General features: G+C 43.7%; 1 protein-coding gene across 3 annotated transcripts in view; it reads right to left on the bottom strand.

The window, feature by feature from the left end:
* LOC125265718 overlaps window positions 1–23,386 on the bottom strand; it is a 56,616-nt gene that overhangs the window by 6,000 nt on the left and 27,230 nt on the right. For all 3 annotated transcript variants that reach the window (XM_048186112.1, XM_048186105.1, XM_048186120.1), the window contains 2 exons: window positions 21,162–21,815; window positions 13,982–14,653 (listed from right to left, as the gene is read on the bottom strand). In XM_048186112.1, coding sequence (XP_048042069.1) covers window positions 13,982–14,653; window positions 21,162–21,815 — 1,326 coding nt within the window. The remainder of the gene's footprint in view (window positions 1–13,981; window positions 14,654–21,161; window positions 21,816–23,386) is intronic.

Raw genomic sequence — 23,386 nt, 5'->3', positions numbered from 1 at the left:
ATACATGCAACAAGCACCATAATGGCAGATACATTCATATTTGCAGGTATAATATTTGTGTATACAGTCTTTATGTAGGGCTTTGTATGTGTGTGTGTGTCTGTGGGTGCGTGCGTGTATTTTCCTTTTTATGACCATTTGGAATTCGGGCCTGTCTTTCGAAACCCGATCCGTGGTGTTCGCATCTCCTTTGAAGTCACAGAGGAGAGGTTTGGGACTTATCGAAATAGTCATAAAAAAAGAGTCTTGTGATCCATTAGTGTCTGCCGGTCCGGAATCAATGTAAGATTTACAAACCAAAGTTTCTGCGAATTGAGACTTAAACACAGTTTATGGTGGGACCTGCTCATCCTTGAGACTGTGCAGACCCTACATCCCCCTTTCGGCCAGTGAGGTCCCCGTGCGGATCTCGTTGGACGGTAGCGAGGTCGGATGGCACAGATGTCGGACAGCAGGTGGTCCCTACTGGTCCTCGGCCTTCGGGTCGTCAAAGGGAGAGTCCATTTCAATGAGATTTGGTGTGATCTCCGTATTGGTGCCTCCTCTCCTTGGTTTCCTCTTGAAACCCCGGGGAAGGGCAGGCAGGCACTTGTCCATGGACTCTTGCATCCCCTTCATCCTCTTGAAAAGGATGAAGGCTAGGCCCAGGGTCAGTATGTACCCGATTGCCATGGAGAGGCAAAGGGCTGTGTCGGCGGCAGTCCAGGCCTGGGCTATAGGTGAGCTGGTCAGGATGGGCAGTCGGAAGAGTGCTTGGAGGGCGGTGTCGACAGGAGTAATGTCAATTAACTGGGACCCCCCTTTCTCAATTCTCAGTTCCAGCTCTGGGGCCAAAGTGAGGTTGTGGTTCCTGAAAAAGGATGGGATCTCCAGTTCTGACTGGTACTCTTCACTTTAGATGTGGTTTCGCACCCAGGGGTACCTGGATCCACATACTTTGACTGGGCAGGCTGACACGAGTGGCAGTGTCGTGCTGATCGTAAGTCAGGGTGGCGGTGTGAGTGGGTGTATTAACAAGCCATCGATTGCCCACAATCTCAGCTTGTGTTCCGATGACTTGGGTGCGAGGCTGGGCCTCGGCAGGGCAGCGTGTGTCGCTGATCATGGGCTGCAACCCGCAGATTCCTTCCGTATTGTCTCTGAGGAAGGGTTTGCTAGGGCAGAGGTAATGAATATCTTTGGTCAAAACACACATGCATAAATTGGGAGCCAGATACAGTTGGGGGTTGCTGTCGTGGTATGCTACCACAGCTGGAGTGTGTATCTTGATGTGGGTGTTACCCTTCCAAAAACCCGACATTGACAATGTCTTTGAGCCGGTAGATGTTATCTGGTTCGATGATAGGTAGGTTTAGGAGGAAGGCCAACTCCCTTTGTTTGGGGTCGACATGGGGTAGGCAAGGTGGGTTTGGATAGGGTCCGTGGGTCTGCCGGCAGCAGAGGCCAGCACAGTTTGTGCGAGGCTAAGGGGTACAAGATATGGGGGAATCCTTCCCATGGCCAGGCTGTCCATGGAGGAGCTCACTTCCCGCAGCATGTCTGTCATTAGAGCTGTGATGAGCTGAGTTTGGGCAAAGTCATTTTGGAAAACAGTGAACAGTTGCTTCATTGAGTTCACTGTCTGGTTCAGCAGGACGCTGTGGGTGTTGAGAACCACTACAGTGCCCTTCAGAGTTTTTCCGATGCTTTGAAGGGTTTTGCTCTGTGTGGTGAGTTGTTCTCTCAGCTGGGAGATCCTGTTACAGAGAAGAGGGGAGGAGAGAGAGAGAGAGGGAGAGAGGGAGAGAGAGGCATGGTTGGTCAGCAGGGAATGTCCGTGGTTGGTGAGGACAGTTTTCTGAGGATTGCAACTGGGATTAGCTTGCATTGTTCCCTCCCTGCCTTTCTCTGTCAACAGCCACATGTCTCTTAATCTGGTTACGGTGGACCCATTTTGGTTCTTTCTGCTCCCGGCTCAACTTGATTCGGTATGCAACCGGGGAGAGTTTGTCCACAATCTCATGAGGTCCTGTCCAACGGGGAAGAAATTTCTTTGACAGCCGTTGGGAGGCTGTTTTGGGTGGCTGAGCGAAAAGGTAGTACCAGACCCAGTCACCCACATCCAGTTCCTGGTGTGACGCCTTACGGTCGTAGTATGCTTTCTGGCCTTCCGCGCTTCGTTGAAGCTGTTGTTGGGCAAAAGCAAACGTGGTTCGTAGGTGTCGGTGTAGCTCGTCGAGATACTGGTGGGTCGTGTAGGCAGTGACGAGGCTGGAATCTCCCGGTTGGTACAGCAGGTGCAGCGGCAGGGTCATCTGTCGCCCCGTCATTAGTTCGAAGGGGGACACCCGAGTTGACTCCTGCGGAGTGGCTCTAATAGCCATGAGTACCAGGGGAAGTTTCACATCCCAGTCTTTCTGGTTGGCTGACACATATTTTTTTAGCATGCTAACCACAGTTTTATTGGTCCGTTCTACTTGCCCTGAGGAGATTGGATGGTGGCTGATGTGCAGTTGGCTTTGTATGCCCAGAAGTTTCCAGATATGCTGCATGATCTCCGCGGTAAAGTGAGTACCTCTGTCGGAATTGACTCTCAGTGGCAGCCCAAATCTGCTGAAAATGTGGTTCATCAGGAGGTATGCTGTAGTCTGGGCCGTGTCGTTAGGTGCTGGAAGACACTCTACCCACTTGGTGAATTGGCACACGACCGTGAGGAAATACCTGTTTCCTCTCGTCGATCTGGTCAGGGGCCCCACCCAGTCTATCTGGAGGTCTGACCATGGGAACGTGACTCCTCTGCGTTGCAGTGGAGCTCTGTGAGTTGGGTTTGCCGGTTGGAATTGGCAGCACACCAGGCATCCTCTAACATACTCTGCCACATCCTGCTGCATGCCGGGCCAGTATGCCACTTGTTTCAGTGTCTCGTAAGTGGCTCTGGTACCATGGTGTCCAGCACATGGTGCATCGTGGGCATACATGAGCATGACCCCCCTTTGGCCGTGTGGTATCACAAGCCTTGGTGCAGTGAGATCATCAGGGGCATACCACAGAATGTCTTCTTTCACACGCAGCATGTGCTTGACGTCGTGTAGCCGTTTGAGGCTAGGGTTGCTGTCGAAGTCAGACTTCGTGATCGGGGGCAGGAGGGGTTTGAGAGGAGGTTTTTTACTGTGTGGATGGCAGAGTCCGAGGCTTGAAGGTCGGCAACGTCATTGTTGGAAATTTGTGGAGCTAGTGATAGCGGTTGTGATGTGGGAGCAAGTACAGGAGCAGTACGTTGGCTGCGGGTGACTGCTGCTACATCAGGGGTGGGTGTTTGGGTGGGGGGTGACCACAGATTACCCTGTAGTGTGCCCGTCTTGGCAAGGGCATCAGTTTGGTCATTCAAGTCATTCAAGTCTTTGTCCATGCCAGGTAGCTTCGAATGTCCTTTCACCTTTTTCCAGTAAACGACCATGTCGTGATATCGTCGCATGCTCGGAACAGGTGTTGGTGTTTGACCGGCTTGTTGTTTGCGGTCTTGAAGCCATTTTGTTTCCAGCCTGGGAGGTGGCATGTGAAACTGAGTCGGGCATAGTTTGAGTCTGTGCAAATGAGGAGTTCTTTGATGTTGTGGGCCAATGCGATTTGGAGAGTGATGAGAATAGCAGCTACCTCTGCATACTGCGATGACTGGGAGCCCAAATTGAAGTGTTGTGGTGGGCAGGGTTGGTCGTTTAACCATACCACCCCTGCACCTGCCTTTAGGATGCCCTCATGGTTGTACGAACATCCATCGACGTAGGCAGTGGTCATACCTTAGCACGCATTCTCTTCGAAGTACCGGTGGCAGGTCGGTTGCTGGTTTTGGGGTATTTCCAGCTCCGGTGTCGAAGCTGGAGTGTCATCGGAGCAGTTTTGGCAGGCCGCCAGGCCGTTGCCCAGAGCCGATTTGTGATTTTGGGCGTATCGTGCCTCAACGTTGCGCCCCTGGAGGGCCATCAGCCACGTGGCTATGCGTGAGTTGGTGACTGCGCCATCTCGGATGCGTTGGCTGTTAAGGAAAGTGACAGGTTGGTGACAGGTCTCTATGATAACCTTTTGTGCTCCAATGTAGTTGGAAAATCTTTGGATGGCCCATACAGTGCAGAGCAATGCCTTTTCACAGTCTGAGTATTTGCACTCCGGTGACAGGAGTGTTTTACTGGCATACGCTACGACTCTTTTGTCTTGGTCGTATCGTTGGTAGAGACCAGCGCTCAGGCAGTTCTTGGAGAATCCGGCTTCCAAGTAGAACTCCTTCTTTGGATCGGGATACGCCAGACATGGGGCTGTACACAAATGTCGTTTCAGTTCGTTCATTGCATTTGTTTGGGCTTCTGTCCAGACAAATGGGCAGTCCTTTTTCAATAGAGCAGTAAGAGGTCTTGCAATGTCTGAGTAGTTCTCTATGAACTGCCGTGAGTAGTTGCACACACCTAGAAAACTGCGCAGCTCTGAAACGTTAGTGGGAGGTTGGATGGTTTGAATAGCTTGAATGCGGCTGGACTGCGGTTCAATGCCCTGTGCACCGACAAGTAGACCCACGTAGTTGACTTTTGTTCGGCACCATTGTCCTTTGTGGAGGGCAATTTTGGCGCCGGCAGTGGTCAGTTGGGTCAAAACATGGTCTATTTCTATCAGGTGGTCCGCCACAGTCATACTTTTCATGAACACATCGTCCACATAGATGAGGTTCCCTCTCATCCTGGCATCTGGACATGCTTTGTTCAAGAATATGTTGAATTCAGCCGGTGAGTTAGCATAGCCAAATGGGCATCGCGTGAAAGTGTACTGTCGGTTGCCAAAGGTGAAAGCCAGCTTGTGTTGATCTGCTGGATATACAGGTATTGTCCAGAATCCTGATGCCACATCTAGCGTAGAGAAGATAGTGGCCCCTTTGATTTGGGGTAGTTCCTGTTCCAGCTGTGTCATGGGCCACCGTGACAGCGGCACTTGCTGGTTCAACTTCCTGTAGTCGATGGTGGGTCTCCACTTGCCGTTCGGCTTGAGAACGGGCCAGATGGGGGTTGAATAGGTGCTGTTGCATGGCCGGATGACACCTTTTTCCTCCATGGCGCGAATGATCTCTTGCACTGGTTCGTGTGAGGCGATGGGAATCTTGTACTGCCTGACGAAGGTGGGTGGGGCATTTGGGCATGTTGGAATACGCACCGTGTGAAGGCTTGTGAGGCCGCAGTCTAAAGAGTCTTTGGCAAATGACGCTTTGAATTTGTACAGGACCTCCCTGAGTTTTTGGCGGTCTGCATCATTATTTAGGGCGTCTGCATCCTTCAGGATTTGTTGGACTTGAGACTCAAACCCTGGGAATGGCTCCTCTGTTGTGGTGTCAGCTGTCACGCTGGCTGTCAGTGGTGCCGTGTTTTCCTGGTTTTCACAGGCAGGCTGGCTGGAGACCGTGTATACTGCAAGGTGTTGGTCCTCCATCAGTTCCATTCTGCACACCTGTTCTGTAGGTACCGACATGATGGAAATGATGGAGATGGTCTTGAAGGGTGCGGTTAAGACCGTGTTGTCTGGGCTCCCTTCTGGTATCATAGCAGCTGGTATTGAACCGATGACTGGTAACGTGAGTTCAAAGTCATGGAAGTCGTGGCTTACTAGCCATCCCAGCCGGTAGGCCTTGGGAATTCTGATGGGGGTAGCCGTGCAGTTGTTGAGTAAAATGTAGATTACACGGGATGGCACTTCAGTGAGGGGTGTGGCTTCCAAGGTGAGTCCCAGTTAACTGGTGCAGACAGTTAGTGAAAGGTAGGTTAGACACTTAATTGTCAAACCAAGAATGACCACGTAGGTCAATTTGTGTGAGTGAGTGCCGGATTTAACTATAGATTTCGACAGGCGGTCGCTCTAAGAGTCCTTTGGTGACTCTCGCTGCTCGGTCGTCTATCTATTACTCAGTTTTCCGTGGTGGCTCTCACAGGTTCTGCTTCTACGTGAACTGAAAGAAACAAACACAGCAGAAAAGCAAACGGAACAGAGTGGGATGGATGCAATTAAATGAGGAATAGAGCAGAAAACAAATAGAAAGGAATAGAAGTAGAATAGCAATAAAATAAAATGCGAAGGGCTGGTGGGGAGAAATGAAATTACTTCCTATCACCTCGGGGTTTATGACGGGGCCAGGCGAGGGCACTGTTGTGTCATAAAACCTCGAGGGCTTAAGAGTACAAGCGTTGGCCAGCACCTAAAGGATCGAAGGGTATGTAATATTTTGTAGTTTTCACTAAGGGAAGGGACTGTACGTTGTTACTCAAGGCCTGGGGTGAATTGCAAGTGCCCAGATGAGAACTCAATGATGGGGCAGCCCCTCCTAGACGTTCCCACACCCGACTGCAGTGTCCGCGGACGCCCTGCCCTCCTTGCACCACGACGCAGCCTCTCAAACAGGGACTTTCAGCACAATTGCGTTTTCAGGCGAGGTATTAACGCCGACGGCCAGGTTGGCAGGTCAAAATTGAATTTTTCCCAACCCCTGAGTCTGAGCCTGCAGGCCGTTACTCAAAGGGCGGTTCTGTCGAGCAGAAACAGGGAAATTAAACAAAATTGCCTTGGGTATCCAACTGGACTCGTCGCCTCCCTGCACCTGACACACCCAACCTGCTAATGTCTCTGCGTGCTGCCCGTGGTATGAGGCCAGAAACGTCCTGCGATTCAGGCACGTGTGAGATTCGCCAGGCCAGGCAACTCCACTTCACTGGAACACACTGGAACAACCGTCAACTCACCACCGGGCGCTAGAGGGCCTTGTCTGCGAGTACACGAACAGTCAAGTAAACACAACTTAATTGTAAATTCAAATCTCAATTTAAATCTTGTTTAAACTAAATTTAAATAATTAAGTGTGTAAGATAACAGAATAGGGGTCTTAAATGAGCTGGAAGCTGGACAAAAGGCGAAGTAAACCAAAACAATTCAGATGCACTTGATTCAAATTTGGATTGAACCCTGTTCAATTGAATTTAAACGAGTGCATTGAATAACAGAATGGGAAAGGAGAGAGAGAGAAAAGAGAAAAACAAACAATTCAGAGGCACTTGATTCAAACTTGAATTGAACTCTTGTTCAATTAAATTAAAATAAATGCACAGAAGAACAGCATGGGACAAAGAGAGGAGAAAGCCTTCCTTATTCGTGGATTTCCCTAAAGGAAATTGCTTTTTGGTATCCAAGATGCCAACTGATTGACACTACCTAATTTTAAATTACAATTAAACGTTGTTCAAATAATTTTAGAATAAATGTATGAAATAAGGGAGGCTTGGGTGTCTGTGTGAATGTTATTGTCAGGCGATAACAAACAGGACACAGGACTAAGAGTGAATGAAATAAAGCATTAAGTGATACAAGGGAAAGAATTTCCGAAGTAAATAAAAACAAAGGAAATAAAGAGAAAAAAAAACAAAAAAGGTAATAATAAAATTAAAACATAAATAAAATAATAATGATAACTCAAGAGAACGAAAAAAAAAAAATTGAGTTAAATCAAAAGAGTAGAATAAAATAAAATAAAAATCAAATAGAATAGAATAGAATAGAATAGGGTAAATCTGTGACCGAAAGAACAGAGGAGAGGAAAGGACACACAGATGGCAGGGAATTGACTTCCGGAGACGTCCACCAGGGGGGAGCACTTCCAGGAAGTGAATTCTTTGTTGGACGGGCAACTTAATTCAAATTAAAGATTTAAAACGTGTTTAAACCAAACTTAACTAAGTAAACCACATTCCAAAAACGATTGAAAAGCATAACCATCAACAAACAGTTATAACAGCAACGTTGAAGTAGTCAGGGGGAAATTTGGAGACAATTCAGTTCAAAGTATGGCGAGCAGCTTTAACTCAGAACGTCCACGCGGTGGCGTTGCTGAGTCAACACAACAATGAAGTAGGGAGGGGTGCCCCACCTGGACAGACTGCCCTCTGGCGTCTGGTCAGGGTTACTGCATCCACCTCCGTGATATTTTTAAATTAGCGTTACAGCTGATTTAATTGCACATATCACAAATACAAACTTTTTGGAATCTCGGCGGATTCTTCGGTGCCAGTTCACTGGACTGATGCAACCTTTTATCACAAGTATAAAACTTTGGAAACTCTGGGTTTAGTGACCCCCTGTTTGCACAAATTTTAGTGCACAAATATGTAACTGCAGGATAATTCACTGCTGTTATTAGTCACGCTGGATCAGGGCGTTTTCGACTGGCTCCAACTTTTACACATCAATCGATAAACCAGATGAACTGCTCTCCGATTAGATTTGTAAGGGGGATCACGTGGTTTGGGTAGCTAGGCCAAACGACGTAACCCTAGGAGCGCCAACTATTGTGAATTATTTGGACGACACAAGTAATTCAATTATAATAGTGGCAGGTAATAATAAGGCTTTTTTAAAGATAGGTGGGAGAAACTCGTCCCACAAATCTTTCAAAGCGCTGAATACGACTCAATTCGTTTATTCAAGCGGAAATTAATATTCAAAACTGTAACTTACTGCAAAGATTGTCGTCCTTCACAGATACGAGCTTGAAATATTAATGGACTGCAGTGTATTTCACGTTCAACAATTTACTACCGTGTTTTTAGACACAAAGCAGCTTTGTTAACGTTTTTCCAAAGTGAGGGACGCGTGTCAGCTCACTGAATATAGCGCGAGTTACACATTAAATCACACAAATTTATTCTAGATTGCTCATACACCAAAACCAAGTTTAAAACGTTGCCTGCATTCTCCACCAAATATCTGTGACGATTGTACAGTTATTAATCAATTTATGGGTGGAATATGAATATAATAATTCATAACGTTTTATGAATAATTATATGCGCATTCCAACCCAAGGGGGGAATTAACCATATATGGTGAATTAATCACAACAAATTGTAATCACTCACATATATGATCAGTTCTAGTTTAATAATTATGTAGAAAGCTATCGGTCCGTCCAGCAAACCGGTAGCTACCCACAGTCTATTACGACAGAAATGTTATTCTCAGGCCATATTAAATGAACAAGTGAACAAAAGCATGGATATGACGTGTTTAATATACGGAACGGGTAATACAAAGGTTATACGGATAAATGTACACAAGTAGACATAGATACATACAAAGTGAAAGTAAAAGTCAGAAAGAGAGATGATCAAAGGATGGCCAATTCCAACAGTCAACCTTGAAGAGCCAGCAAGGAAACCCAGTATTTAAAATCTTAACAAATACTTGCATGTAGGTTCGTTGTGGTGCTTAGAGTTTCGGAGCGCTCAGTGTGGTGGTTGGTCCTTCAGGAGGTGATCTTCAGCGAAGTTTCAGACGAAGGCTTAACTGGAAGTAAGATGACCGGAAGATAAAGAAGAGAGTCCGTCTCTACGGCAGGAACTTGTGCAGGAAAAACTTGTGCATCGAAAAGACGCGTGTTGTGGTATTTTAAAGACAACAGACCAGAACGCCTTCCTGATAACGTCCTCCAATGATAGCGTTGCAATTTGGCAGTTTTCCACATCCCTTTGTCCTGTCCATGGTTAGTTTATGGTATGTCAAATCGGTGCATTTTCTTCATAGTACTATTAAACATTGAACGATGCATTTGACAGAAATGTAACGTACATGGGTGAATAGCTCGGACTCACAGCTTTACGGAGAGACCAAACCATAGCTGTCAACCCTCCCGTTTTTTCCGGGTTTCTCACGTATTTTAGCTCTTTTCCCGCTGTCTTCCCGTTTTAGTATTTTCCCGTAAAATATCCCGTATTTTTACGCTCTGATTGTGTTAACTCAGAACACGCAACTATCTGTGTCTGTGAAGTGGCTTGCACGGGCGATGCACGTATGCATGCGCCGAACGCGTCTTTCCGCGCTCCAGGGGCGGATCTTCCGGGGTGGCAACTGCCACCCTAAGAAAAAGCTTTGCCACCCCATCTGCCACCCCAAAATTATCAGAGAATAAAATAGAAATGTTAGCAGTGTTTCAAGTACTACTGCTTTTCAGCGGCGCTTCAATGTGATGACATAAAAAAAGACAGCGTATTGCAAAATAATGGCAAGAAAACACGTCTTTCACTAAGCTGCATGACGGTTGTACGCACACACAGCGTGCCCCGTGTAGTCAGCTTCATTAACAAATGACTCTTATGAACCGATTCTTTGGGAGTCAAAAACACAGCGCAGCCAAGTTCACTTACGAATTGTTTTCCATTGTTCGTGAATCGGAAAATTACTGCTTCTCGGCTAACTCAGAAGTCCTGAATTTTCGTAATTGTTTGCGAGCTGATTCACCGACCGCCCGCTCCACTTTCATCATGGATAAAGGTCTTTTTGCCACCCGACGAAAAGGTAACATGAAATCAATAAGAAGATCCCGATCACAGAAACTAGTTAGGTAAGAATCTAAATGTATTTTAGCTTTTCTCGATTGCTAACACATTATAAGTGATTCAGTTGGCCCAGTTTCCCAAACCATTCGCTCAGTTCTCAAAACAAAGACACATTTCTCAAAACGTTTAACAATGACTACATTAGGTAACAAACAATGACTACATTTGGTAGCAAAACTGATGACACACACCAGTTAAAATCTGAGAGAGCTGAATGAATAATTTACAGGGGTTTTAAACTTACACAGTACCAGTACTTTAGATGAGGGAAATCTATGTACAGTAAACTGTAGCACGTTGTACACCATCAAACTTGTGATTGTCAGCTTTCTCTGTAGCCATTTGTTATACTGTATTTTGCAGAACTGAGAAATGACTGTCTTGTGTCAGAAGACCAATACACTGCTATAGTACCTTATATACTGTAATAAAATTTGGCCAAATGTGCAGAGGATGCTTAATTTAGTTTTACTGTAATTGACAGTATACTGTATTGTGGTGCATACCAAGTTCATACATATCTACTGCCAGATCAATTTACAATAGTAAAATGAAAAAAAGAAAGAAAAAAATCATTGCTGTATTTTACTGTATCTGTAAATTTATTTTTGTATAGTGTAGTAGACAGTGAGCTGCAAAATAATTCCTGAATCCCAGTAAGTGGTATTTTTGTTACAGTGTTACATAAATTGATCTCACTAGTGTTCACTGGGCAGTGCAGTAGTCTGTGTATTTGTTAAGTTTTGTGTGTCATCTGAGGCCAAAGTTTGATTTTGTCAGACAAGAATAAGTTTTTGACTAAAACATTTTATTTTGACCTGGAAGTTTGAGGTTTGTACAAGTTGGTGCATAGTTTTGAGATTGTGTTTATAGTTGTGAGAAAATGTTGAATTGTTTCATTTCAACTAGATTAAAAAGTTTGAAAGACAAATTTATGCTGGCTTGTCATAAAGCCAACTTAAAGTCTTGTTTAAAAAACATAAATAGTTTGGTCAGTTAGGCCAGAATATAGATGTTCTGGTGATTGCTAAAGTGTTGCTAGGTGGTTGCTAGGAGATTCTGGGTGGTTGCTAGGCTCTTGCTGCAATTGCTGGGGTGTTGCTAGAGTTTGTAATTGATAGGGTGTTCTGGGTGAACACACAGACATTCCCACCTCTGTTAATAACAGAAACTCAAAAATTGTTTGCAAAAACAAGTTTTTGTTGTTCTTTAACTTGCACTAAAACATGTGATTTATGCCATCGAAGTAACCTGTGTAATATTAATAAAACTGCTCATCTCCTTTAGTGATACAAGGTCAGACTCATTTTAAATCTGTTGATGTTTTTCATATAGTGCCTTTACTTGGTGCCATGATGGATATTGAAATCTTATTTATTTTGGTAATGCAATGTTTGTGAACACAATTGTGTATGTCAGGCCATAAATCTCCAAAAACTATGCATGGGCGCTTGCTTTGGTGTTGCCACCCCTCATAGACCTCATGCCACCCCTTTGCCACCCTATAAATAATTTTCTAGATCCGCCCCTGCCGCGCTCATGGAGTTTCTTTGAAAGGCTCGCGGGAAATGAAGTATATAAATTGTAATGGACATCGGGAGAAATGGGAACACGGGGGCACTGCGATGCGACCGCAAAGGGCACTTTCACTTTCACGATCAAAGTGCACGCCACTGATAAGCATTGTAAATGCAGTATTACAGTATACACATACCAATATCCTCTCGTGCGTCCTCCTCACTGGACGAGGCAATATCACTTTAGTTTCGCTTTCAGATATCTCTTTTATAGATGCCATCAATGCTTTTACCTTTCTAGATGCATTTACCGAAATCAAAACAGTCCATAAACTATAAATCCTCACGAAAACTTCAGTCAAGCCAGCTCGCGCGTCAACCTGAGAGATCAGCCTCCAAATTTCTAGGACGGTTTGGCTTGATTGACAAACGCTAACGTTCGGGCATGATTTATATACCATCGACCTGTCCTAAAACGTTAGCACGCTTTGATCGATGGTTTGGAGATCGCGTGTTTCTCCGTTCGAGAGCGCATTTCCGTTGATTGTTTACGAACGAAAGCTCACAGAAACGTGAAAATGAAAATGGTCTCATTTGAAAGAAAATATCCTAAGCTAAAAGATGATATAGTGTGACTGACTGAAGCAGCCCTTATCAAAACTGCGGGGGTCCTGACCCCCTGTCCCCCGTGCCAACGGCGCGCCTGATAATCGTGTAAAAAAAAAAAAATCCCTTATTTTGAGGATTGATTCCGGGAAATCTCCCTTATTTTCAGTGTTCAATGTTGACAGCTATGGACCAAACTCGACAGGTGTCTCTCATCACATAAAGAAGATACACTTTCTACTCTAATACTATCGTTTAACATGAAAACTAACCTACTACAGTCAATCCTATGATTCTACATTAGTAACACATACATGCAACAAGCACCATAATGGCAGATACATTCATATTTGCAGGTATAATATTTGTGTATACAGTCTTTATGTAGGGCTTTGTATGTGTGTGTGTGTCTGTGGGTGCGTGCGTGTATTTTCCTTTTTATGACCGTTTGGAATTCGGGCCTGTCTTTCGAAACCCGATCCGTGGCGTTCGCATCTCCTTTGAAGTCACAGAGGAGAGGTTTGGGACTTATCGAAATAGTCATAAAAAAGAGTCTTGTGATCCATTAGTGTCTGCTGGTCCGGAATCAATGTAAGATTTACAAACCAAAGTTTCCGCGAATTGAGACTTAAACACAGTTTATGGTGGGACCTGCTCATCCTTGAGACTGTGCAGACCCTACAACCTAAAGTAACAGATGATGTTTTATTAATTCAGCTATCCTCATCTATCCATTTTTAATCATAATCTGTTGTGATTGTGAATCAGTATTAGTATGAGGAGCAGCAGATGTGTGTTAATAGGGGCTTTCACACCAGAGGATCTTTTCATAAATCCATGAACTAATGGCAGAAGTACCTGCATTTGGAGGACCTACTTCATAGTCTGAGCCAGCACAATAGGAACTACCAGTGGCGTAAATGTATACTGATTGGTCAAACGCATGTGAAACACCAACACCCGCCATTTAAAAAAAAGCAGTGTACACACATAGATTATAACCTATATATTTAATAAATAAAGTTCAAGTATATTTTTAACTATACTTTGTATATCAATGTACTAGTAGTTAGAGCCGCACAATTAATCTCGATTAAAGCACCCACGCGATCTTATTTTATTAATGACAACAATTTGCCTCTGTCTATTAAACCTTTGACAAAATCATCCCAGAATATTCAAATCTGTGTCCGTGCTGCTGCTGAGCCAGACACAGATTTGTTATTTTTATTAGTATTTTTTAAATTGCGCTTTTAATTTTTTCGATTTATGCTTATATTTCGATCCGTGACCATGTTCTTTGCCATTCTGATGTTTTTGTTATTTATATATATATATATATATATATATTACTTACTTCTGTCATCATAAGAAATATAAAGATACCAGAGGTTAGTATAAAATGAAAACCAAAATTCTGGTATTGAAGCAACTCTAGTGTGTACATGGTGATTATCTTTTATCACTCACCTTCTGACTGAATCTTCTGTTCTAACTCTTTGATTTTTTCCTCCATTTCACTCAGTTTTTCCTCCAGTTCACATCTGACTCCATTCTCTCGAGCTTTCATACACATCTGAAGTGAATATGGTTCAGTCTTCATGTTCTCTATATAATTCAGTAAGTCTGGGATCTGCCTTGAGTTTTCAGGTTCCTTTAACCCTATCAATCTGTACTGACCTTCACAGAGACTGATTAACCTCTGAGAGTCTGTGGATCCAACAAGCTCTGTCACTGGTCCTTCAGTCCTTAGATCTGTAGTGAAAAGCACCATGAAGTGCTCTCTGGAGCAAAATATCTTCTCAATCTTCTCTATTTCTACTTTGTCTTCATCAGTAAGTGGACCAACAGGAACAATGAGGAGAAAAACATTAACTCCAGGATCACAGAGAGAGACACAGTGGAGAGTGTGACGCATCACTTCCTCCTCTGAGAGCTTATTGAGAGCTGGAAGCTCCACCAGATTGATCAGATGTCCATGAATATTCTTCTTTCTCTTCACACACTCTTCACTGATCACTGTCTGATGTAAAGGATTGATCTTTTTCCCTTGTAACATTTTGGACACAGAGACCGTAAGTGATCGATCACTTCCACACAGCACCAGGTTCAGCTTCTGTTTTCCAGAGACATTTGTTGAATCTGGCAAACATATTAGGAGACATTAGAAAGAATACTTACTCTCTTGCTGTATCCTTGCAAATTTTAAATCAGCATCTTTAATATAATACAAAGTGTAATATTTAATTCTTTCTCAGTGACCATTAGGGTCATGTGTCTGTTTGCTGTTTTTTAAATACTTTTTTCCATTATCTTTGTGTTGCCATTAAGGCAAAATGTTAAGGACGTTTATTTTGATACAATGTAGACCTGGAGTTCGGGGTTAGAGGTTATTTCCTGTATGGAAGAAAGGAAGCTTGACAGTATGTGTGCACATATAATCCGTTGTTAGCACTAGAAGCAATGTCGTTAGTACAAAATTCATTATGTTAATAAGTTAATGTTACAATACTGTTTAAAAAGAAAAGACCAAACATAGTTACAGTGTTTATTTACATGTAGATACAGGTATATTTCATTAGACAAAATTTGTTAAAACATTCGAACTTTTGTTACAGTTTTCACTCTGTCATGTAAGATGATGTTGAAAGCCACAGTAAACAGCAAGAAATCGCTCACTACGACTTTTCGTCATTTTGTATCAGAGTTAGCTGGCTGTATAGCTACAGTTGCTACACTGCAGTGAGGACAGCACAGTGAAAAGACAGAAAAGTTAGTGTTGAACATCGTGACAAGATGGAAGGAAAACGTGCTAAGTCTTCTGTAGCAAGTGGAAGTTCTCACTCATCTGCGTCATCAAGCAGTGCAGTAATCCGTGCACGGGCTAAAGCAGCAGCTGCTAAAGTACGTGCTGAATATGCAGAAAGAGAGGCTAAAGCTAAAATAGAAAAGGCAGCTAAAGAAGCTGAATCACAGTTGGAGAAAGTAAAAAGAGATACTGAGCTTGAAACACTCGCCATGTGTCGTGAAGCAGCGGCTGCTGAAGCTGAAGCAGCCGTTTGGGAATCGGCTGATACAATTGCGACGTGTATTCTGTTGGATGAAACGAGCGCTTCAGGAGAAGATAAAATGGAGCGGACAAGCGAATACGTCCAAACTCATTTTGGCCCGACTAGCTCCACAAAGCGAGCACCTACTAAGGCTTGCTCACAGGCTTTTTCGCCTGCTACGGATGGCACTCTCATTTTCAGTCCGAACAATCCCTTCTCTCCATACCGGCAGGTCCATGTTCCTTCACATGAGTCACAACAAGCTAATAACATAGGAAATGTGAATTTATCAGAGGATGGTCTAGACGGTGTTTATGTTCCACCGGCAGTCAAACTGTCATATGGTAAGACTTTAACTGACAGAGAGGATGCTCAAGTCGATTCAAATAAGTTTCATACTGACTTGAATATTTCTGCTCCGTGCTATTATCCCCAACTAAAACCCGACCAGGGCGTGTCTGCAATTGAGCATCTTGCACAATATTTAGCTCGACGTGACTTGGTGAGCACAAGCTTGTATGAGTTTGACGATAAAACGGAAAATTATCGTGCTTGGCAGTCTTCCTATAAAAATGCTACACAAGGGCTGGCTCTCACTGCTACTGAGGAGCTAGACTTAATGACTCGATGGCTTGGCAAAGAATCCAGCAACCAAGTAAAACGCCTGAGTTCAGTGCATGTAGCAAGTCCAGACATAGCACTCAGAAAAGCCTGGGAACGTCTTCAGGAATGCTACGCAGCACCAGAGGTAGTTGAAAAAGCCCTTTTCACTCGACTCGATAAGTTCCCTAAGGTTTCGGCGAAAGAAAATCTGAAGCTAAAGGAGCTAGCAGATCTGCTGATGGAAGTGCAGTGTGCTAAGGAAGACTGCTACTTTCCAGGTTTGTCCTACCTGGATACTGCACGAGTCATTGAACCTATAGTAACCAAACTGCCTTATGGACTTCAAGAAAAATTGATCTCTGCGGGTTCAAGGTATAAAGAAGAAAACGGAGGACTGTTTCCACCATTTGAATTCTTTACCAGATTCATCTGCTATGAGGCAAAGAAAAGGAATGATCCCAGTTTTGTCTTTTTAAATGCTAGTGGATCTTCTGTAAAGGTTGAAAGTCCCTATCTTAAAAGCACCCAGAACCCCATTGCAGTTCATAAGACCAATGTCTCCTCAGCAGAGTCAAGCACTTCCAGTGATCCAAATAAGAGCTGCCCAATACATGCAAAACCACATCCACTGAAGAAGTGCAAAGCCTTTAGAGCCAAAGACCTTCAAGTCAGGAAAGCCTTTCTGAAGGAGAGAGGATTCTGCTTTAAGTGCTGTGGCTCAAATAGTCATGTGGCGAAGGACTGCACAGCAGTAGTGAAATGTTCTGAGTGTGACAGCACCAAACATGTCTCAGCTATGCATCCGGGCCCTCCACCACAGACCACGGCTCCCGTAACCTCGTCACAGAATGGCGGGGAGGGAGAAGAGGGTAACGACAGTAGGGAAGTCGTCAGCTCAAGCTGTACTGAAGTATGTGGTGAAGGGCAAGTTGGGAGGTCATGTTCCAAGATATGCCTAGCAAAGGTGTATCACAAGGGCTGTCCAGATAAAGCCATCAAGGCATATATCGTTTTAGATGACCAAAGCAACCGGTCATTGACGACATCCAGTTTCTTTGACCTTTTCAACCTTCAGAGTAAGCCATATCCTTACTTACTGAGAACATGTTTCGGCACAGAGGAAACATTTGGTAGAAGGGCTGAAGATTTTATGGTCAAAGCACTTGATGGGAAAGTGACAATCCCTCTCCCCCCACTTATTGAATGTAATGACTTACCTGACAACCGGGCTGAAGTTCCCACGCCGAACACCGCTCTTCATCAACCTCACCTCGTCAAAGTAGCAGAACGCATTCCTGAGTTGGACCCCACTGCAGAGATCCTCCTGCTGCTTGGTAGAGATGTAATTAGAGTGCATAAGGTAAGGGAACAAGTAAATGGCCCTCCCAACGCCCCTTTTGCTCAACGTCTTGACCTAGGTTGGGTGTTGTTTGGAGAGGTCTGCCTAGGAAATGCGCACAAGCCAAATGTCAGCACATACAGGGCAACAGTGCTTGATTGTCAACGGCTCTCGCTCCTCCAACCGTGCACAAGTTTTATGCATGTCAGTGATGAACTTCATGGCAAAGAGCCCAGGAAGAGTGTCTTAGGGCTCAGCAGGGCTAAAGAAGACAGGCTGGGTAAAAATGTATTTGACCGCACCGAACAGGACAACAAGCTGGCACCATCAATTGAGGATGAGACTTTCTTGAACATAATGGAAGAAGTCTACAGAAATGATTCAAACAGTTGAGTCGCTCCACTACCGTTCAGGCAGCCTAGAGAACGGTTGCCCAACAACTGCAGCCAAGCACTCAAACGATTTGAATCACTTCAACGCAACTTGAGAAGAAAGCCGGAGATGGAACAGCAATATGTGGCATTCATGGGTAAACTGCTGGAAAATGATCATGCTGAGGTGGCACCAGGACTAAGGGAAGACAAAGAGTGTTGGTACTTACCAAGCTTTGCAGTATTTCACCCACAAAAACCAGGTCAGATCAGGGTGGTTTTGATTCGAGTGCCCAACACTCCGGAATCTTCTTAAATAATGTGCTATTGACTGGTCCTGATCTTAATAACTCCCTTCTGGGAGTACTCATGCGGTTCCGAAAGGAAAAGGTGACTGTTATGGCAGACATACAGCAGATGTTTTACTGCTTCCTCGTAGAAGAAAAACACAGGAACTATTTGAGATTTTTATGGTTCAAGAACGATGATGTAACAAGTGAAGTCGTAGACTACAGGATGAAAGTCCATGTGTTTGGGAACAGCCCGTCTCCAGCAGTGGCAATTTATGGGCTTAGAAGGGCTGTCAGAAAGGGTGCACAAAGATATGGACAACACACCGTCAACTTTGTCGAGCGTCACTTTTATGTCGATGAGGGTCTTTGTTCTGTCCCTACTGATGCTGAAGCCATTGACTTGCTACGTAGGACTCAGGCTTCACTTGCTGAGTCCAACCTCAGGCTCCACAAGTTTGCATCAAATAGTCCAGCTGTCTTGGCAGCTTTCCCAAGTGAGGACTGTGTGGTAGCTGGAAAAGAGGTGGACCTCTGTGGGAAGGAGTCACCCATCCAACGCAGCTTAGGCCTCCTGTGGGAGGTAGCTACGGACACATTCACCTTCTCTGTGTTAATTGATGTAAAACCGTTTACCCGTCGTGGAGTTCTCTCCATGGTGAACAGTGTTTTTGATCCCTTGGTTTTGTTGGCTCCTGTCGTAATCCAAGGCAGAGCCTTTCTCAGAGAGCTGAATTCTGAGGCTTCAGAGTGGGACACTCCATTACCTGAAGAGAAATTAGGCAAGTGGGAGGCTTGGCGAAACTCACTTCAAGAGCTGAAGCACTTCCATATTTCAAGGATGTACACAGACCTCTCTCTAACCAAGGCCGAACGGATGGAACTCTGTGTGTTCTGTGATGCTTCTACTATGGCCATTGGGGCTGTAGCCTATTTGAAGACCATCCAAGAAGACATTGTTGACATTGGATTTGTCATGGGGAAGTCTAAACTTGCTCCTCAATCAGAGCCAACCATACCGAGACTTGAACTATGTGCTGCGGTTTTGGCTGTGGAAGTGGCCGAACTGATTCAAGATGAACTGGACTTGAAGCTAGATTCCATCAAGTTCTACACTGATAGCAGAGTGGTCCTTGGATACATTCATAACCAATCCAGACGGTTTTATGTATATGTCCACAATCGAGTCCAGCGTATTCGCCAGACCACAAATCCTGAACAGTTGCTGTTCCAGCATCACGTCTCACACAAACAATGTGGTTCAGTGGACCTACCTTTTTGCGTAAGCTTTCCATTCAACCAGAGTCTATTCAATCATTCAGTTTAGTCTCACCAGAATTGGATGCGGAGATTCGTCCGGATGTGAAGAGTTATGCCACCCAGCTACACGAGAATGGTCTCAGCATAGAGCGTTTTGAGATGTTCTCCACCTTTAACACTCTCCAGCGAGCCGTGGCACTCTTAATTCATGTTGTAAGATCTTTCAAGTCCCCTAACATGATGGACAAGTGTAGAGGATGGCATAAATATGAGCTGCCTCGCTCTCCGGATGAGCTTTCCCAAGCCAGAGAAGTCATCATTAGAGCCGTTCAGAAAAAAGCATTTGGAAAGGAATTTGAAACTCTAGAAAGAGACAAGCCAATTCCTATAAACAGCTGTCTACGTCGTCTCAACCCTATCTTGGATTTGCAACCAGAGCGTCTCAAGGCCTGCCCTCCCTTCACGTATGTGGGGCTAGATGTCTTCGGACCATGGCACATCACTACCAGAAGTATACAAGAGGAGTTCAGCCTGAGAGCAAGAGGTGGGCCATATTATTCTGTTGTATGAGCTCCAGGGCGGTTCACATTGAGGTGATTGCCTCAATGGACACTTCAAGCTGTATCAATGCCTTAAGGCGTTTCTTCGCCATAAGAGGACCAGCCAAACAACTACGGTCAGACTGTGGCACGAATTTCATAGGGGCCTGCAGAGAACTCGGGATGAGCGCAGACCAACCAGACACCGCTGTGCAGGGGGTACCTACACCAACAAGGATGCTCCTGGGTGTTTAACCCACCCACATGCTTTGCACATGGGTGGTTCATGGGAACGCCTCATTGGAGTGGCTCGAAGGATCCTGAAGTCAATGCTTCTTGAAAATGGCACTCACCTGACCCATGAAGTCTTGTGCACACTAATGGCGGAGGTGGCAGCAATTATGAATGCAAGGCCTCTGGTTCCAGTTTCAAATGATCCGGAGGATCCATTCATTCTCATACCATCTATGTTGTTAACTCAGAAAGTCGGTACTCCACCTCCTCCAGGAGACTTTACGGACAGAGACCTCCTAACCATGCAGTGGAGACAAGTACAAGCCTTGTCCAACATGTTCTGGCGCCGTTGGAGACAAGTGTATAAATGTTAAGGACTTTTATTTTGATACGTTGTAGACCTGGAGTTCGGGGTTAGAGGTTATTTCCTGTATGGAAGAAAGGAAGCTGACAGTATGTGTGCACATGTAATCCATCTGTTGTTAGCACTAGAAGCAATGTCGTTAGTACAAAATTCATTATGTTAATAAGTTAATGTTACAATACAGGTGTTCTGTGTCCAAATATCCCAAAGACCACTCCAGGGATCTGAAATGGATGTTTAGGACTAATTGCTGCAAACGTCAAGCTGGACAACCACTGACAACTTCTATCAAAAAGCATCTTCCTGTATGGAAGTTATACATTTTTGTCATTTAATGTTTTTATTCTAAATTATTTCTTGTATCTTCTCAATGAAAGATAATTTCCGAACATTTGGGAGTATGCTTTAAACTACAGCAGTGTACAATGCATGGAGCAAGACTTCTAGTATAAATGAATATGAAAACATCTCAGACAAAATTTAGTTAAAACGTTTTTTGGAAGCTTAGTAAATACTAGCAGTATTTTTATAAATTGTAGTTCATTATCATAATCTTAGATACACAATTCACTTTTTTAGATGGGGATATGGTTGAACTACCTTCATTACTTCTCTCCCGATTTTCTTCTTCTGAGCTGGTCTGATCTTCATCCACAGATGTTCCTTTAATATCTCCATGTATCTCACATGTAAGATATTCTTCCAGGTTTTCCTTGAGTTTATTATCAACCATCCTAAATATCTCAGAACGGATTTCTGGTTTTCTTTCATCAAGCTGCAAATGTTCTCCTCCACATTCGTTTATTAACTGTTGGACCACATTATTAAAGAGAACAGAACTTAGCTTTGCTCCAAATGTCTTTTTATCAGTTACGAGCACTACAGTGCGTTTAACTGCTTCTTCACTGAATTCTTTCAGGACACTTTTCACTCTGTACCTGTCCTCCTCAGTGAAGTCATTGTTCTGCAGTACGAGTATGAAGACATGAGGTCCTGGATGAGACAGATTCACACACTCTCTCACTGTCTGTGCGATCTGATGAAGTGACAGGTCTGTCTGAAGCAGCTGAGGACTGTTGATGATGCTCACGTGTCTGTCCTTCAGTCTTCCTCCGACTCTCTGACTGCACTGCTGGAGCTTCCTTTCAGCTGGAGCAGCTTCACTATCAAACGGATCTGTCCCTAAGATTAGGTTTCCCACTCTGCTGTTTTCTGACACATTCTTCCCCAGAAGAACTATCCTCAGATCACTCACTGAAACACACAAGAGAAAACCAAATCAGATATAAAAACGGCTTCTTTGACACAACTTTTTATTTCTTTATATATGCACAGATATACATTGTGTAATTTGACCATCTGTGAATTGTATAGTTTAGCACTAACAACACTGATGAATAAGAAGTGACTACAGTCTTTGTTATACATTACATTGCCTATTGAAATAGATTTATCAGTAAACTATAATACATACAGTAAATTGATCACAGTAATAGACACAGTGCTTAGCGGATCTGATTATTCACATGACTGCACATAATGACTCAGAATGACATCAAACCTCAATATAAAATATGTTCTGAATGGAAAAAATCACTCACTTCACTTCTCACTTTAAATCACTTCAACTTTAAACATTAATCATATGACTTGTATAGCTCATCAAAGAACAAACCTATAAAGAATAAACCCAAAGTAGCTAAGAGACCAACAGATCTTTTCAGGTTAGATGCCATATTGAATTGTACACAGATGAAAACAAGCTGTGAGGAACACACAGTCTTTACAAAGGGATGTGATGTATGAAGGTCTTATATCACATGTCCTTTTCAAAACTCAAATTTTTTTTTTCACGTTTGATTTCTCTAAAGCTTTTGGTCTCCAATATCATATGGAGCTTTTTCCTTGCTGCATTTCTGTGGAAATTATTAGCAAAATATGATCCTCATGTGACATCATTTGCACAGTATAAGCAACATTTACTATGTTTGTAAAGCCATTTCACTGGCACATTGAAGAATGAGCAGTTCATGACTTCTCTTAACCAGCAGTGACTCTAGACACAAGCGGCATAACAGTAACAACCAAAAACTTGGCAACACTATATATTGCTTAGATTTTTTTTTTTAAAGACAAATTGAGTTTTATATATATACAAGATTAGATTACCCTTATACTATTCATACACAATGACAGTAAATTTAGTCATTTTCAGTTATTTTAAACAAATTCACCTGAACCTGTGTGCACATAAAGGCTATTTAGGGGAAGACTGTATACATGAATAAGATTTATTCCCCATCTTTTCCTCAAATATGGAGCTTATTATACTTATTATTACAGAATGGCTTCATCTGCAAATAATGATTTTCCATAAGATTAATAGTAAAAAAATATCACATGTTGAACTAGGCTACTATTGTAACGCAGCAGGACTTAGGCAGGGATCCATTTGCAGTGCTTTATTAAAAGTGAGCGAACCGTAAACAGGTAACAGGCAGGGATCAGTAACAAACAGGCAGACAGGATAATAATGCTCGGAATTGTACACTGGTTGAAACAAGACTTCGCAATGAGGTGGTGTGTGAGTGAGTCTTAAATAGTCCAGATAATGTGCTTCAGCTGTATGTGGCAATAGGTTGTTTGCAATCACGTGGTTCTGGTGACGCGCAAAATTCCGGTGGAGGGCAAGCAGTGAAAATTAGAATGGAAGAGATGGAGAAAAGTCCTTTCTGTGCTGATTTAGAAAGGTATAAACAGAAAATCACAACATATGTTGGACATGATCCTTATGTTATGAAGAGGAGCGACTTTTCCACTGAATT

This window comes from Megalobrama amblycephala, linkage group LG1 (genome assembly GCF_018812025.1).
Source record: "Megalobrama amblycephala isolate DHTTF-2021 linkage group LG1, ASM1881202v1, whole genome shotgun sequence".
Classification (NCBI taxonomy): Eukaryota; Metazoa; Chordata; class Actinopteri; order Cypriniformes; family Xenocyprididae; genus Megalobrama; species Megalobrama amblycephala.
This window is presented reverse-complemented; position numbering and strand designations above follow the sequence as displayed.